This window comes from Dinoponera quadriceps, unplaced genomic scaffold (assembly GCF_001313825.1).
Source record: "Dinoponera quadriceps isolate SergipeBrazil2010 unplaced genomic scaffold, ASM131382v1 scaffold1432, whole genome shotgun sequence".
NCBI classification, from domain to species: Eukaryota; Metazoa; Arthropoda; class Insecta; order Hymenoptera; family Formicidae; genus Dinoponera; species Dinoponera quadriceps.
In genome coordinates, this window is record NW_014555637.1 from 331,915 (window position 1) to 349,358 (window position 17,444).

General features: G+C 47.6%; 1 protein-coding gene across 3 annotated transcripts in view; it reads left to right on the plus strand.

The window, feature by feature from the left end:
• Positions 1-17,444, plus strand: part of LOC106744916 (nucleoprotein TPR) — a 36,060-nt gene that overhangs the window by 11,302 nt on the left and 7,314 nt on the right. The window contains exons 2-9 of one of the 3 annotated variants that reach the window (XM_014620054.1): positions 489-699; positions 1,220-1,325; positions 1,438-2,272; positions 3,523-3,962; positions 4,519-4,628; positions 9,398-9,523; positions 10,495-10,590; positions 16,458-16,630. In XM_014620054.1, the coding sequence (XP_014475540.1) occupies positions 489-699; positions 1,220-1,325; positions 1,438-2,272; positions 3,523-3,962; positions 4,519-4,628; positions 9,398-9,523; positions 10,495-10,590; positions 16,458-16,630 (2,097 nt within the window). The remainder of the gene's footprint in view (positions 1-488; positions 700-1,219; positions 1,326-1,437; positions 2,273-3,522; positions 3,963-4,518; positions 4,629-9,397; positions 9,524-10,494; positions 10,591-16,457; positions 16,631-17,444) is intronic. The other 2 variants (XM_014620055.1, XM_014620056.1) reach the window with 2 other exon arrangements.

Below are 17,444 nucleotides of genomic sequence, written 5' to 3' on the forward strand. Positions count from 1 at the left end.
GAAAGAAACGTAGTCGTGAACTAAAATTAAATTAACCAACTGACAAGAACACTTCCCACTGATTCACCGCGAAGGGGTGGAGCTATTATTTGGAGGTGGGCCAAGGGCAACGGACTCCGTACCGTGGTCGTGCCTTGGTGGGTCGAAAGGTTCTGGCTGGCCTTGAAAAAAAGAAATAACTACCTTCGAACTACGCCCATCCATTAATCCTACTCTCGTACAATAGAACGGTAATTAAGCTCGCTACTTCGGAGAGCGCTCCGTCGTTATCTATATCGGCGCGATGTCACGCGCATTCGCGAGAGGCCGGGACCGCCGTTCGCACGATATGCATGCGAGAAATCTCGTGAAACTCGGCGCCGTTAGAGTAGTTCAGGATGTATATAAGCGCGTCTATTATATCGCATAAGAAGGCATTTACATATTTACGAGCGTTTTCGGATAAAAAGCGGCCTCTCTTCGCTCACTCTCACTTCTTTCGGTTGCAGAACGTAGGGGAGAGTCGGATACCTGTTCCACGGCCAGCTCGTCCGTCGTTCTTCCCGAAATCGAGAGTACTCGAGGCGTCGAGGCTCTTGTCGGGAGGTCGCCGATCTACCATCTTCTCGGGTTGCTTTCAGTTCGTTAACACCGAGGACGAGCCCGCCACTCCGAGAGAGAAGTTCGCGGGATTCGTGTCGTCAACGCCTACTATCAAGAGTAACGCTTTTCTATCTGTCGGATCGGCCGGGAAGTTCGGTGCGATTTTTTTCTTTTTTCACCTCTTGCGACGGTAAACTGGCCATATTCTGCGGTAAAAATATGCGGATACTGTCGGAACGTCGATGAAGTGATCACAGGCAAGGATGGCGATTGCTCAGTCGATCGAGTAATTTATTTCCACCGAATGTACAATGAGAGAAATCATACTGAAGTTAGAGCCGGCCTCAGCGGTTATTTTCGGCCTCAACTATATCTTCTTCTGGTTTTAGCCCGAAAATAGTAGTAGCAATATGCATGTAAGGTTATCACTGACACTGCGGTAACACTAAAAAAGGTTCTTCTGGCTATAATTCTTTCGCTTGTTCGATTACAAAACATGAAAAATTGTGTTTTTAGTGCGATAAAAACAATCCCACCGAGAAATCGAGCCGAACTTTTGCGACCGACTCGACACAATTATCACGTGCGACGCTTTCAAGTACAGTTTAACACGTGCAAACCCAATCCCGTATTTCAGGCGATACGACGGATCAGACATTCACGATATCACCCGTGTGGGACATAGACAAGAACGATGTGCAGCAATTGGTGCAGCTCAGCGAAGAGAAGAGCAGCCTGTTCAGGTACGAACTCCCCCACGTTCCCCGATATCCAGATTTCGCGGCAGATTTATCACTGAATTTACGAGCCTCACCTCGCGTATGTTTTTTTTCCCGGTGCGACGACGACACACAGGCTACTCGAGGATTCTCAGCTGAGCATGATCGAGGATGTCGGCGATAGCTGCCTCGTAGAGACCAGCTTAGGCAATTACAATGATGCGAACGCGACGCCGCATTATTTGATGCTCAACAAACAGAACTCATTCGAGCACGACGAAAGCTTAGGCATCCTGACCCCCGACCAGATGACTGATTTCACGGTCGCGCTGGAGTGCTCCAGGACACCATCCTGCGAGAATCTCACCGGCTCGGCCGGCTCGAAAGTAGCGTTGACGCGAGCGTCCGCTTCAAGACCACTGGCGGAGGAGGGTTGCAGCGAGAGGACGCCTTCCCCGGAGGAACTGCCGCTCGACCCGAAACCGGTGGAACCGATCAGAGGTAACACAGTGCCCGTGAGCTTCGTCACGTCGGTCACCAGCATCACGAGTCTCGAGGCGGGCTACCAAGGCGACGGCGAGAACTCGAGGCCGGCCAGCCGCGGTGCGGATCCGCCGTCCATAGTGCCGCCGGTGAATCTTCCCGCCCCGTGCAGGCAAGATCCGATGACCGACTCGGACTTCTTCACGGAGAGCGACGCCGACGCCCACGAGGAGATAGTGCGGGGCGACAGGAAAGCCCAAGTGATCGACGGTACGCTGTTCTGCGCCCCGGGCGAACGCAGATGCCCGAGCTTCACCGGCGAGGAGATGGACTCGAGTGGCATTTACTCGGACCTGGACAAGCTTCAGGCGCCCGAACAGGCGCCGGAGGAGAACGACGATCACACGCCCGACACCGGCGACACCGAGCTCTCGCAGAGAAGCCAGCCGTCGCCGGTAGCCGCGAACGTCATCATGGATTATCTGCAGGTGAGATTATTTAAGGAATCAACGAGAAAACAGGATTCGGTGATTGTGTATGCAGCGGGACTTTTTTTTTCTCTTCGTACTTCGTTATGTAAACGATCCGGATAGCCAAACCGGTAGGAATGCGGATCTTGCGCGGTGTCTGCGGTAAATTTCCTCGGCAGCTTGCTAGCGGAGTACGACGACAGATTGACGGGAGAAACCGAGCAAAACGTGTCGGTCTATAATCATCTACCCAATAAGCAAAATGTCAGCAGTATGCTGGCAGATTGGCAGCGGATTCGATCGGAATACCGTGGCAGATATATAGTCATTTACGTCCGCATGAAGCGAGTATTCTGTCGACAGAGCCTGTTGACGTAACTTGACAGCAGATTGACGACGAGAACCGAGCAGGATCTGTCTTACCGCAACCATTTAAATGGAACATACTGCAGATTCGGTTTCTACCGCCAGTCTGTCATCATACTTTGTTGGTTGAACCTGTTGAATTTCTGCCGTCGACAAAATTTACAATATATATCACGTAAAAGGATACTCTGCTTACCCAGACTCAGATGGAAATGCGCGATGATCACGTCTCATCACAATGTGACGTCATACTGTAACTTCCACTTAATATCTTTTTAAAGATCATTACGTGATTAACATCACACGAGCACAAGATGTACACAAATGGCACGTTTTTGATTACGATTAATGCTGTTAGATGAGATATTTTTGTCACATCAAGATATGAACGACATCTGAGCAACGTATGCGCACTCATCTGTATTTATTCTTGCCCTCATGCTTTGATTATCGTGAATACAAAATGAGGTTAGATTGAATGGAATTTGTTATCCGGGAGATAGTCAAACCTGCGGAAGTAGATTTTACGTAGTATCTATTATTTTGTCGACAGTTTATTAGCGGAAATTCAACAGGATCTGCTAGCGAAATATGATGACAGATTGACAACAGAAAACGAGTAGGATCTGTTGTTCCGTCATCGTTTAAATGTATTCAAATGGAGTGTCAATTTGCGAGCATGCTGCTAACATTTTGCTCATGGATAAATGTCTTTTTAAGTGGAACCTGCTGCAGATTCCGCTAGGTTTCTGCTGTCAAATTATGAGCAGGCTCTGTCGACAGAATATGAGCTTACTGCAGGAACAGATGACTATAGATTTGTTATGTTTTTCTGATTGAATCTGCTGTCGGTTTACCAGAATATTGCTAACATCTTGCTTATTGGATGCCTTGCCGTATAGAACCCTATCAAGACTTCGGACGAGACAAAAGGCTTGAATGACACGACGAATTCCGCCGAGGTACCGGCGATCAAGACGGTCGAAAATAACGAGAACATCCGACCTAAAACACCAAGCAAGGCTGATTCGATGCCTTTGAAGAAGTATAAGATGCCAAAGAAGAACGTCGTCTCGAAGATCAAAGCGATGATCGAGTCGTCTGCGAAGGACGACGCGGAGAAAGAAGCGAGACGCTCCCAAAGATCGGCTAGGAAAGGCGGCCGTTGGGACGCGGTCATGAACAAGATCGAAGCTGGCAAGAACGAGCAGAGAACGAGGTCAGCCAGGAAGGAAGTCAAGTCGAGGGTGCTGCAGAATCTGGCACTGTCGCCTTCTACGAGGCCGACGTTAAAGAAAGCCGGCGACTCGAATAATTACAACAACAACAACAAGGACAAACGGTAAGCCTTCAACCGTGTTGATGAGTTCGTGTTGATGAGCAGCCTGAAAATATTAATTCTCTCAAAGGAGAACGATAAGCAAGTAAGAGCCAGAGACCTTAAATAGAATAAAAAATAAATATAAAAGTTAATATGACGTTATTTTGACTTTTATATGATTTTTTGTTCTACTTGGGACGTTAGTGTTAGAACGGAACAAAATTTAATAAGAATGTTTAGATGTATAAAAAACGAACATTTCGGCTTCAATCATTGACTTTTTTCAACGCAATTGACAATTGTAGAAACAAAATTGCTCTGTGTTTTAAAATTGTCAATTACGTTAAAAAGGGTCCAAATGAGAAAACGTTCGTTTCTTATATATGTAAGTATTCTTATTGATTTTTTTGTTTTGCTCCAATACCGGCGTCTCTGACTTTAACTTGTCCATCGATCTCCTTTGATTTTCCATACTTCTCTCTCATTGTGCAAATCTCGTCTTATATACAATGAGATCAGTCCGCCCTTCTTTTTTCTTTACCATAAACTATGTTGGAAATATTCCCAAATCTCTCAGGAGGATGCGTGGCTGGCAAGAGATGAAATCGCCGACACAGGAGACCGCAAGGAGTTCCGTGCGCAGTTCCATGAGCGACCTCAGCAGTGGCCCGAGCAAGGATATGCCAAGTAAGTGGCATCAGTATTCGTACTTGATGAAATTGGCGGAACACGCCAAGTCACACACACGTATATATTATACAGACCCGTGCTTTCTCGATTTGACTTATAAATGAATCCACCTGTATAGCTAGCAACTATACAGCAAGAGAGCGAGTAATACGGTTTTCCCACATGTGGCTTAACGTGTTGCTGCTGAAATTTCTCTTCTGCTCTGTCTCATGTCACAGCTGTGTGTTACGTTGATCTCCCGGCTTTGCGTAATATTAGACGGCATTAATTAGCTCACACAGTATTTGCGTTATGACAGGCGGTGTCGGAGATAATTTAAAAGCGGCATCAGGCCTGTTACACAATAAGTTTGTTTTCTCTTCCTGAAGACTCGGTTGCGCTTTTTACCGTTACAGTAAGACAAGTATATAACTTAGCGTTGAAGGGAAAAGGAACGAAGTTCCAGTTCATCCCTGTATATATAAGTCATTCAGGAATGGAAAACAGACCTCAAAAGTCGTACGTCTCTGTCAGATGTCGGAACGCAACCGGTGATCCAATAACAGAACTCGTTTTCGAGAAGTAAATATCTTTCATTGGGCCATCGACTGCGCTCCGACATTCGACAGGAACACGGCGATTTATTGTGTAACGGACCTAATGCGAAATCGGAAATGAATCGGAAATGCAAGATTGCTGGAACCCGCTTCGTCATTTCCCATTATCGCGAAACGACAGAGATCGATCGATTGCGCCCGCTACGTGGGATTTTCGAATTAGCTCGTACAGCGCAAGACTCGATGTTTCTTCCCGAACGGGACTCGAAGGGTGCGGGGAAGAGACCGCCGATTCCTGACGTGCGGTATTACCTACCGGAGAGAAAGACGAAGTCTCCTTATCGACCCGCGGCACTCGAGCGGCAGTAAACGGTCGGCCGTCGAGAAACGTCGAGGATCTTACTGCCCAATAAACACAACTAGCAACAACGTTATATAAATATTATAATTTCTCATTCAACAATGGCTGCGTTCAGCGGAACAAAGCGATCAGTAAGCGGTCATTGATTGTTAGTCTTTACCCAGTAAGCATGAAACATTGTATCAATTCTTCTAAACATTGATTTGATGTGGATTTTATAAATATTTTTACGCAGTACTTTATAAATGTTTTTAAATTGTTATTTGATAAACCAATACGTCGATAATATTCTTAAATATTAAAATTATATAGCGTAGGAATATTATTTTTAACGTTTGGCTTTAATACTATTAACGCTGACGTTGTATATAACATTAAGGACTAAATATCTGAAAACGTTAAACTTGTTGTAAAATATCACTAATAATGTTGTGTTAATGATTTCTTGCTTACTGGATGCTGTCCTTAAATTTAGACCAATTATTCAAATGCGACCGTTATGTTTTCTGAATGCAGCGAATGTAACTGTAAAGTAGGGATTGTAGGAATCATACCGATACTTTGAAATACGACACACGGGCATTTGATACCCGATATTTTTGTATCGATACTTTAAATTTTAATATCATAGCCTATCGGTTAATGACCTAAATATTAATTGATTTGATACAAACCGAAACATAATTTGGCTATGTTTCGTTATTGGATGATATTCATAAATATATTGTCATTTCGAAATGATCTCAAATACTATCTTCAGATATTAATATGACCTTTTATTGATTAAGGGTTATTGATGTGCCATGGACACGAACCAAGCGGCACACAGCGTTACCGCGCGAAAAGAACGTAGTTTCTCAGAAGGCTCGTCGAAAAATGCCGACGTAGTCGATCTCAGACTTCTTTTTCATAATGTATAGAATTCAGAATTCTATCATTACTAATAAATGAAGTAATGTCTAAAAGATGTGTCAAAAATAATGATATTTTTAAATATCGACACATTTATAACCAATATATCGGTGCATCAGTACTATCTATTTCGACTCGTATCGATACAAAATATCGATGCCTTGTGTTCCTCCGCACATTCCTGCTGTGAAGGCCTCTGCGCGTGAAAAATTTTCGACCGTAACCGTGAGTCCGGTAGAAAATTGGCCAATTTCAGTCGATTATTCTTCGGCCGCGAGGAGGAGAATAATTAACTGTGATTGGCCAATTTTCTTCCGGATTTACGGTTACGGCTGAAAATGCCTTACGTGCAAAGACCTTTACGTAAAACACTATTACACGTTATATTATACTTGTATCGTCGAGCGGGAAATTACAATATCGATGTAACGTTACTGATGGTTGGTGTTTATGCCGGGTGCCCCCTTTATCGGCGCCGCCGCCGCCGAGACACTCGTCTCGCTTCCGTTGTATGTACACACAAAGGAGGGCCGCGGCAGCGCATCGCGCGCAGCTTCGCGTCCAGCCAGCATCCAGTCGGCAGTCTTCGGCGGATCTCGTGCTGGATCGTGTTCTCTTTCTCTCTCTCTCTGTTCCTCTGTACACGCACACACACACACACACACACACACATGTATATACGTGCACGCGCATGCACCTACGATGCATTCGCCGTCTGTCGTCCGTCTTTCTCTCGCGGGACGCACAGCCTCGCTCGCTCCGGGTTCCGGTATCGGGTCACCGCGCGGTGTGCCGGTGTGTGCGCGGAGAGTGCGTAGCCTAGTGCGTAAAAGGGTGACGAAGGAGGGCGAGAAGGGAATCACGCTGTGACAGTCGACGCGTAGCCGCACTGTTAGCGGGTAGATCGGAGCGGAGTAACCAGCGCGCGACGCATCCAGGCGGTGGCCGGAGCATCGATTCCCCTCTCTTTCTCTCTCTCTCTCCGCCTGGTCGGCTCTCGACGTGGTGTTGCAGCTACCGACGACTTCAGCCCGTCCACTTGACGGTTACGCTTTCGCCCGGTCGCCCGGTGATCGGCGGCTCCTTGGACTCGGCGAGCTAGTGCGCGCACACCGAAAGGACCACTCGTCTCTCTCTCTCCCTCTGTCTCTTTTCGACGTGACCTATTTCCCGTCGCGTTCCTCGTACCCTCCGCCGCCGCGGTGCGCGCGTCGCGGCGCACCGCGAGAAACGACACGTGCGAATTACGTGCGCGGGCGGGCATGACGTTGCTCCGGGCGGATCGTTTATCTCGAAAGCGGTCGAGTGAGTGCTGCGCCCCTTCTTCGGCCACATCCGTTAGTCCCCTCGTTGCTTGTTTTCTTCTTCTCCGTTTGCGCGGAGAAAATCTCGCTCTCAGGTTCACGTTTCGTGCCGAGTGACGTGCGGGGGTAAGCCGGTGAAGAGAAAAAGAGAGAGAGAGAGCTCGGGTTGCAAATCCCCCGGGACATTGGATCTCATCGAATCATCGGCCGTTACACCTGGTGCGCCGAGGTGCTACGTCGTGCCGAGCGAGCGAGCGGTCGGCGTTCCCCGAGCGGCGATTTAGCCGTGCGGGCTCGTCTACCTGTACGGCGCCACCCGGACGTGTCCACGCGTGTTAACGGCACCTCGGCGACGAGCCACGGCAGCTGCCTCCACGGGTCAACGCCATTCGCCGTTTATTTCCGGCCTTAGTGTGCTTTCGTCGTGCTTTCTTTGCACTTCGCTCGCACCGCTATGCGTCGTGCACCTCCGTCGCTCGGCAACGATGCCTCCTCCTCACCCGCGCCCCCACCATCGCCAGCACCAACACCAGCCTCCTCGCAGGCAGGTGTACCCGACACGAGCACGTGCGTTACCAAGGTCGACGACTATCGGTACGCGCCCGGCACCTCGATCCACCCCGCGCCTTATGCAATCGGCCGCCGCTAAGCCCACACGCTCGCCGGTGCCGACGAGGAAGGTCCATCTGTCGACGAAGCGCGCGCGCAGGAGCTGAATGATCGAGCGAACCGAAGAGAGAGATATCGAGAGCGACTTCTCGACCCACTCTCTCTCTCTCTTTCTCGTGCCACCACGGGGAGCTCCTTCGCGCCAGCTCGTTGTTCAATCGCCGTCCGCCGACATGTGATCGTATGTGTGATATAACGAAACGTGGTACAGTTCCTACCTGCCGATCGGCGTCGGGTATCGCATCGGGATACGTGATACGTGTGATACGTGTGATAGCGATAGCTGTAATGTAGAGTCCGCGAGAGCCGGCAAGACACGTTGCGATCCAGCGCTTGGCAAGGCGTAGGAAAGAGAGAGAGGAAGAGATGCCTGTTGTTGTTGTTGTGCTTCGCGTCGGAGAACATCGGCGCGCCGTCTATACTCCGGCCGATTCTCACGCTCGGCTCGCAAGACTCGACAGGATGAGGGCACACGCAGTCGTGCTCTGGGAGAATCACGGACGGTGCTTTGCGCGAGGGCTCACGATGGAGAGGAGACGCTGAGAAGGAAGAGAAAGAAAGAGAGAGAGAGAGAAAAGCGGACTCGCGTCGTCATGGGCCAGCAAGGATCGAAGGAGAGACCGTTGCCGAGAAGGGCGGACTTCGTTCGAGACTCGGCGAAGATGCGTCTAGGCAGCTTCAAACGAGGTAGAAGGGAGCGGACGAGCGGTGACCGTGTAACGGTGCTTCCGGTTTGCCGCGGTGGTGGTCGCTCCGACAACGACGACGAGTCCATCCGCTCTTGTCTTAATCCGGTTAATCGTTCGATCCTATTTGCCGGAGAATTCAACGTGGCCTTTCTCGCGCAGACCAGTTTTTCCTACCTCTCTCTCTCTCTCTCTCTCTCTCTTTCTTTCCTTCCTTTTGTGTTTCTTTTTCTCGCTCTCTCTCGCAAGACTGACCCTTTCACTGTCTCACCACGCGATATCTTGGTGATATTTTCAGAGAGATCACCGACGTCCGCGAACCCGCCCAGAAGATTCGTCTCGAACAGCCATGCCAATCACCAGGTCCGTTTGAATAATTTCGACGCGAAAAAGAACTGCATCGACGTGACGCCGGTCGTACTCGGTAAATATGCAAAACACACACATTTATGAGCGGCCAAGCCGCTTTATCGCGCCAAGTAGTTAGGTGACTACCCTGACGTATGGTAGCGTTTGATAATCAGGAGGAGGAGGAGGGGAGAGAGAGTGAGGAGAGATAGGAACGAGGGCACCGTCGCGTACTTCCGGCTGGAGTTCTACTGCCATAACGATGAACGACGTGATGAGCAGAAACTCAGAAAGAGAGAGAGAGAGAGAGAGAGGAAAAATGGGGGGGGGGAATAGAAAGAGAGAGCAAGAGAGAAAGAAAGACAGAGAGAGAGAGAGAGAGAGAGCGTCTCTCGTCTCCGGGACTAACTAGCCGAACGCGACCGCGTCTGCCGGGCCGCGAATCGCGGGCTGCACTCGCGTAGAGGACGTTAATGAGGGAATGCGGAATGAAGTGTGGAGAAAAGAGAAAGCCCGGTTGCGGAAAGCAAACGGCAGGATACGGGAATATTCTTGTACATCTGCCATTAGTCACGTGCTAGATAGCAGCCTGCAAGAATATTTCCGGGAATTCGAGTCCTCGAGATCGGCCGCAATTGTAATCACCGCATACAAAGTGCGTACGAATGTTGGAACTTCTGTTCCTTCGCGAGTTCTCGAGAGTGTTCTAACGGTGCCTTACCCTCGCGGCCCGGGTGGCGCGCTCGCTCGTTCGCTCGCCTTCGTCGCAGCGCGGCGATGATTTCCGATCAGCGCCGCGCGCTGCCCCGATCACGCGCGCGGCGCTGCCGATTACGCGTCGAGGAGAGTGCGTACACGCCGGCCGGGGAAGACCTTGAATTGCAAAACGTACCTCCGCACTCTCTGGGCGCCTCCTTATCTCGCGGGCGTACGGGCGATGGAACGGTTCTCGCCGTACGGTACTCGCAGGCTCGCCGAGTCCGAGTACTACTACCGGCGGTTTAGTGCTTAACATGCTCTCGTTAACGCAACACAATCTCTTTGCAGAGAAGAGCCCGCCGTCAGCGCGAAAGCCGGCGATAACAAGGAGATTAACGGCTAACGCACCCGTGAAACAGAAATCCTCCACGCCGTCGATAAAAGGTATTTGCGAATTGCGTTCCCCCCGGCAATTATGCTCCCGCTAATTGGACGCCGCTCGTTTCTTCGCAGCCGCGTTTCTTCTCGCGCGAGAAGTCTCGCGTAATCCGCGCGGATCCGTCGCGCGATATCCGTTGTACTCGTTATTATTACTACACCTGGACATTTCGCTAACGACGGAACGAGATGGAAACAATCGCTCGTGCTTTCCATGCCATTACGGGCTGGTTTCTAAAAAGTTCCCACGGTCATTTCGCGCGGCACACATCGCGGCCGTTCGCGCACCCACACACACACGCACGCACGCAGAATAATCGTGTGCATCGAGGGTCCTGTGACTGTCCCTGTTCAACGACGTCGAGAAGCGATGGAACAAATGCAAAGGATTTTTCGCGCTACACTTCCAAATGGGAAGATGCATCCGCGAGAGACGACGTTTGCGATCGATTCGGCACACTCGTAAAATTGAACAAACACTTTTCTTCCGCTCGAACGATCGATAGATAGTCGCAGAATTAACATGACGGTGGGACTTTCCTTTCTACTTCTTTCAACCCGCTTTTCTCACGATTTTGTCAATGGTAATTTTACGACTGGAGCCTCAATTCGCCCGGTGCAACAACGCATCGTTCGCACGCACGCTCCCTCTCGCCCTCCTTCATTCCCTCGCACGTACGTACGTGCACGCGTGTGTCGTTTGTCGCTCTTCGAAGAAAGTTGCGGCTTTCTCCCAATAGTCCCGAGCGCTAAGCTACAACCTGTTCGGCCCGAGAAATGCTTTCCATTCGAAACTCCTCGAAAAATCCTCCGCGAGTATCCCGACCTATTCTATCGACCACGGGGAAATGATTATCGAGCGAGAGAGCGAGAGAGAGAGAAAGAGAGAGACCGTCGGCGCTTCTAAATAATATACGGAATGGCGAAAGCAGTTTCTGCGAGTTCAACGATCGCCATAAAGATCGCGGAGAAAGGAGTCGGTGTGCGTGCGTATACGGCAGATGCGTCTCGAAAGGGATCATCATATCTCGTGGTCGCGAGACGCGTTCATTGCATTCGGCATTCATCGCGGATCCTGACGTAAGAGGCGGTACACACACACATTGTGCGATCGTCGACCGCCGGCCGGCGCGATTCCTACGGCCCGGCGACCGTAAGTAAGCGCAAACACGCGCGTACCTATTCATTCGTCCTCTTCCATCTAAGGGTCACCACCGAGCCCGTATGGAAAAACCGCAGTTTTATTCGACGCACGTTTTACCACTCGGCCCCGAGCTCCGGAAGTGCGTAGATTTCGCCGGGGAGGTCTCGGCCGGCTCGGGAAATTCGTCAGGTGCGCGTAATTTCGGCCAACCCGGCGCGTCTCGTCGAGCGGACGCGAGTCATGAAGAAGATTAACGTCTCCCCCCCCCCCCCCCCCNCCGAGGCTCCCGCTTCCTTGCCGCGGTTATTTTGATTATTTAGAAGCGAGAGAACATATACAGTAGAAAGAACATTTTGCGTTGAAATCGGTCTTTGTTAAAATGTTTGCTGTTAAATTCTTAGCATACCTCTGTGTTAATTTAACATATTGTGCTTCATGTTGTCTCAGTATTTCGCCAGTTGAGCTGATATTCAACACGTATGAGTATTAAAATAACATATTTTACACTTGACTATCGATTAACTTATCGTGGATATTCATTTTTGATAGAATATTTGTGTTACTTCTCAACATATTCACACTATGTTAAATTAATTAACAAATTTTGCGTGGATCATTTGGAACATGTGAAACCTGTTAAATTTAACGCAAATCTCTTTACTGCGTATGCCCGAAATTCCTACGGAATATGTTAAAAAGAACATGACCGTAAAATTATCTCTCTTGCTTTAACAATCAATAAATTGTTGTAAAATTAACATGACAAAATCATAAGGACGGTTAGGCTGAAAAAGAAGGAATTGAATGTTGATTTTACACAGTAAAATTTTTTTGTGTTTAAAAGAGTCCATTGAAATTTTCTTTTACTTTAACACGGGGAATATGTTAAAAAGTACACAAATATAATGTTAAATTAATACATTCGCCTTATCAATATATGTTGACAAGGTGAATGTGTAAATATAATATTATATTTGTGTACTTTTTAACACACTCGCCATGTTAAAGTAACACAAATTTTCAGTGGACCGTTTTTAGCACAAAATATTTTACTGTGTATGGTGATTTATTAATTGTTACGTGATAAATATCAACTACTAATGACATTACGCCAATGTAATAATTTTTCGTTCAACAATATAGGTGCAATATAACATGTGTTGTATTATCGAATGGGAAATTATAACATTGTTATAATGTTACTGTTAGTTTACTGTTACCTGTATTAGTGTTTACTGGGTTAGAACAAAAAGAAAGTTTTTGGAATACAGATGCATTCGATTCTATCACAAGTGTCATTTTACGAACGTATCCTTGTGTTTCAACATATTTCGTAAGAATTTGGGGCACCCTCGCTTCTGACGTCATCAAACCAGACGATCGCATTGAACGACCAGTGTGCTTATTCTGTAACTTTTAACGACAACATCGTTATCGTTAAACGTCGTCGCGCAGCTATTACATTGGGTGTTATAGCGAATTCGATCGCTCGTACTATACCGGATTCGTATGTGCTGAAGGCTACTATGCAATTGGTTAAATATAAAAGCATATAAGTATTTGGAACTATTGTAAACATTCAATAACGAATATTGTAATGTTATTTAGCTGAATATACATTAATTATTTTAAAGTGTCATGTTACTCTATTATATTTTGATAAATTATGTGCAACGACCTTTAGCGCATACTAATTCACAGTGTACACCAAGAAAAAAATTATAGAATCAAACAAGACTTCGCTTAAACGAACGAGATTTTTTCAAATACAACATTTATTCAACAAGTTATATATATAATTTGTATTAAATTATATAATTTTAAATTATAATTATTATATAATATATATTATATTAATTATATAGTTGCTGTTATATCAGGTGATTCAACGATTGTGGTTTTGATCGGCAACTATATCAATATATTCTTGAGTCAATGCATAATTCGTTCAATGGGCATATTTTTTTTTCAACGAGCGTGACCGCCGATTTTGTCGAGCCAACCGCTTTTTTTTCCTCAGTGTAATGCGGATAATCGAATTCGTTGTTACATTTGCGCGACGACGCGCAACATATACGTCGCGGTTAAGTATAACGTATATGTCAAAAAATGACGGAACAGGCCCGCAGGAATCTGAAGTCTACACCGAGAGAAAGATTTCTTTGGATTTAGTATATGTTTTTGTTTGATTTGAGTATGTTTAATACAAACTACACAATTTAATTTATCAAATATCACTTTGTTCGAACAAAAATGTTGTTTCATTAGACTATATAAACCATGTTGTTTGATAGGAAAAACAATATTATTTAGAGGAAATAATATTTCGTTTTTAGTAAAAAATCATCTCAATTATATATTAAATATTGTTCTACTGAAACGAAGTTCTTTAATATTTTTCTAACATAATGTTACTTCTCCATTGTAATGTTTAAATGAAAATACAAAAGAAATATTCCGGTAAAGAGCTTCTCATATATAAAATTATACAGGGTGTCCGGAATTAATCTCGGTTCCCGCGGTGTGCCGGCAGAATAAGTGAAATTGAGCAGAAAAGTCATGCACCATTTTACAAAATTCACAATAGTTAATGAGGAATTAATTATTTTGTCTCAGCTAATGAGTGCACGGGAAACGGTAGGCTGAACACGGTATAAAGGAAAATGGCTTACTTCTGAAGATCTCCTAGAAACAATGAGCATCAACTGATTCCTGCAGACGGAGTAACGCAGTGAACAGCGAGTGGCATGTGACGAAGAATTGTGCGTCGAAAAGAATCATGTTTCTCGTTATCAGTTGATAATATTCATCGTTGCTAGAAGATCTTCAGAAGTGAACCATTTTTCTATGCAGAATCCGACTTACCACTTCCGGTGCGCTTCTTCTTAGCTCGGACAAAATCATTCATTTCTCATTAACTATCACGAATTTTGCAAAATGACAATTGACTTTTCTGCTCAGTCTCACCCGTTCAACCCGTGCACCGCGGGAACCGAGATTAGTTTGGGACCCTCTGTATAATTTCCACCACATGTCATATATAATTATATACTTTTGTACATGACACACATTCTATATATATGACGCCTATGTCATACACAGGAAATGTTTTGCCGGGATGTTATTTGACGTAAAGATATTTATTGTTTGAGAAATCAAACGATCCTAGTCGGATGAAACGTCCGTTTGCTCGCCCCGTTTCCAGAAGGAAAACTCGTCTCGGTCAAAGAAATTCTTGCGAATCCGAAGAAATCTCCTCCTCTGTGTGCGGACCGGCGCATTCAGCTCGCACACTCATTCAGTCGCGCTTTCCCCGGCGCACAAAACGCGCGGACGATTAGAAACCGCGGCAGATCAGACCGCCGGGATCGATCCTCGAAGCGTTCGTTATCAGTCCGGCAGCTTCTTATCGCTGCGAGGGCTGGCGCTTTCGCGCCACTACTGTCGCGCTCCACCGGAGACGGCACTCTCGCGCGAGGACATCAGTCTCCTCGGTTCCACCTTGCGTCTACGCGCGGTAAGAGTGTTTAGGAAGACGCTGCGCATCGTGGCCAGGGAGTGGGGCGGGCGGTGTGGAGCTCTCCGAGGTGGCCCGTGTTCGCTCGTGCTAATTCAGTCGAAGCGCGAACTCGGCCAGCGAGCGAATTGTTGCCGGTGGTGATTCCGATCCGATGTTGACCGTGAGTCTGTCATCGTCGTAGGACGAACTCGTCGTCGTGAGAGTGATCGGGTCTCGCGGATCGCCGAGGAAGTTCAGCTCGCACGTGCGATCGATCGACTCGCGCGTAGTCGAAGAGACTCCGAGGTGTCCGAGACTGTTTACGTCGGTCGCGCGTGTCGGTGATAAATATCCGCCGCTCTGCGTCGATCCGTTCCCGAAATACTCGCGTTTTTCCTGGTGGCGGACCGCGTGCTATCGAGAGAGGAGGAGGAGGAGGCAGGTGCTAAAAGCCAGCGACGTGTAGGAAGCGATTTTCTTGGCCGGGTCACAGTGGCGACGGAGCATCCTTCGGCGACAACTCGGATACGACGCGCGTCGTACAGTTGACCTTAACCCGACGTCTCTTCATTGAGCGCCGGACGATCGCGCGCGCTCTCGCTCACTCGCTCGGTGATCCTCGAGGGGATCGCTGGCACGTGAAGCTCGTTTCGTAAATCGGGACATGACGTAAACGCGCGCGAAATCTTTCGCTCAAACTGCCCGTCCGTTCAATCAGTCCCGATTTCTCTCGTGCGCGCCAACACCACACGCGTGTCTCTCTCCCTGTGTGCGTGCGTGCGTGTATACGCGTCACGTGTCAATGGACCTGACACGGGTCGAGCCGGACGAAAGCGCGCGGAGGCAACTGGTAGTCCGACTTTCCAGCTTGACGGCACCTTTTCCGTCGGCTTTTCCGTCGAGCAGGGCGCGTTGATCGACTCCAAGAGTGGCGCGGCCGACGGATGTAACGAGCGATTGACTGGCTTGGCTTGCGCTGATAGCCCGCGATAAAGAGGATAATAAGGTGCGGAGCGCGTGATCCACGCATTACGCGCGCTCGAGAGACTCGGAGCAAATCGAGAGGGAACGTGGGCTGATTCATTGATACGCCGGAGAGCGTGGTGGTTCAGTCAGTCCCGGCCGACGACTACCACTGCCACACAAGTGTATCTTCGTTCCCGGCTCGCGACCTCGGGAGCGAGTTGTCCGCCAGTGGTGGTGATATGGGCCCGGTGACACTGATTGCAGATCGCGAGTCCAAGGAAGCTCACCACAACATCAACTATGCGCCGGCGAGGACGTCACCGGAGACGCGGGACCAGGCCGCGCAAACCACCGTGCCCTACGAGGCCTCCCGCGCTCAGCAATTGGAGCGAACCGCGCAGGCCCTCGCGGTGACAGTGCAGTACATGACGTGTGAGGTACGTTCGCTTCCGCGTCATTCTCTTCTTCGTCGTCTTCCCTAACGGTCTCCGCACGAGCGAATAACAGTTCAAGGATACCCGGAGCGCCGGGGTCTGTCTGTGAAGGATCTAAGAGTCTTCGGGCCTCAATTAAATAGCCGACTTATCGGTTTGAGACAAAGTTGTGAGACAACTGGTCTGCTTCAGGCTCTCAGACCCGTATCTTGCTGACCGTTCGGGTCTAGTCTCGAGGATCGACCGAAACTTTTGGTGACTCGGGAAAAGAATTGTTATCCTTATTTTTAGAGTTTGATTATGCTGACTCCTATGTTGCAAGAATTGTCGGAATTCAGGTCAAGACGACGCTACTGCGTACACAGGAAAAAGTATCATTCTGTTGTTAAGAGGAGCGATTGCTCTCGGTTTACTTTCCTTCTTTGAAATAACAGTTATCTTCAATAAAGAATATTTTCTTGATAAAATAGTCTTAAAACATATCTACTGCAAATCTTAAAGAAGCCCTTTGTCATATTCACTCCAAAGAGTTTTTTCTTCTTACGAGGATATTATTGAGGAAAGATTAATTTGATTAATTTGGAAGCACGCACAAATCGAAGTTTGTTTTAATTTAATATTCGTGATGTACTAAACTTATATCAGGACTTGGAATATGTTTGGAATAAATTTGATATTTATAATGAACTTATTTGACATATTCGTGGATGTATGAACTTATGTGAAATACTCGATACAAGTAACATTTATTCTCGAATGCAACATATGTTTTTCTATGTGTATCGTTTATTACGCCTTAGTAGAAATTGAATCTCGT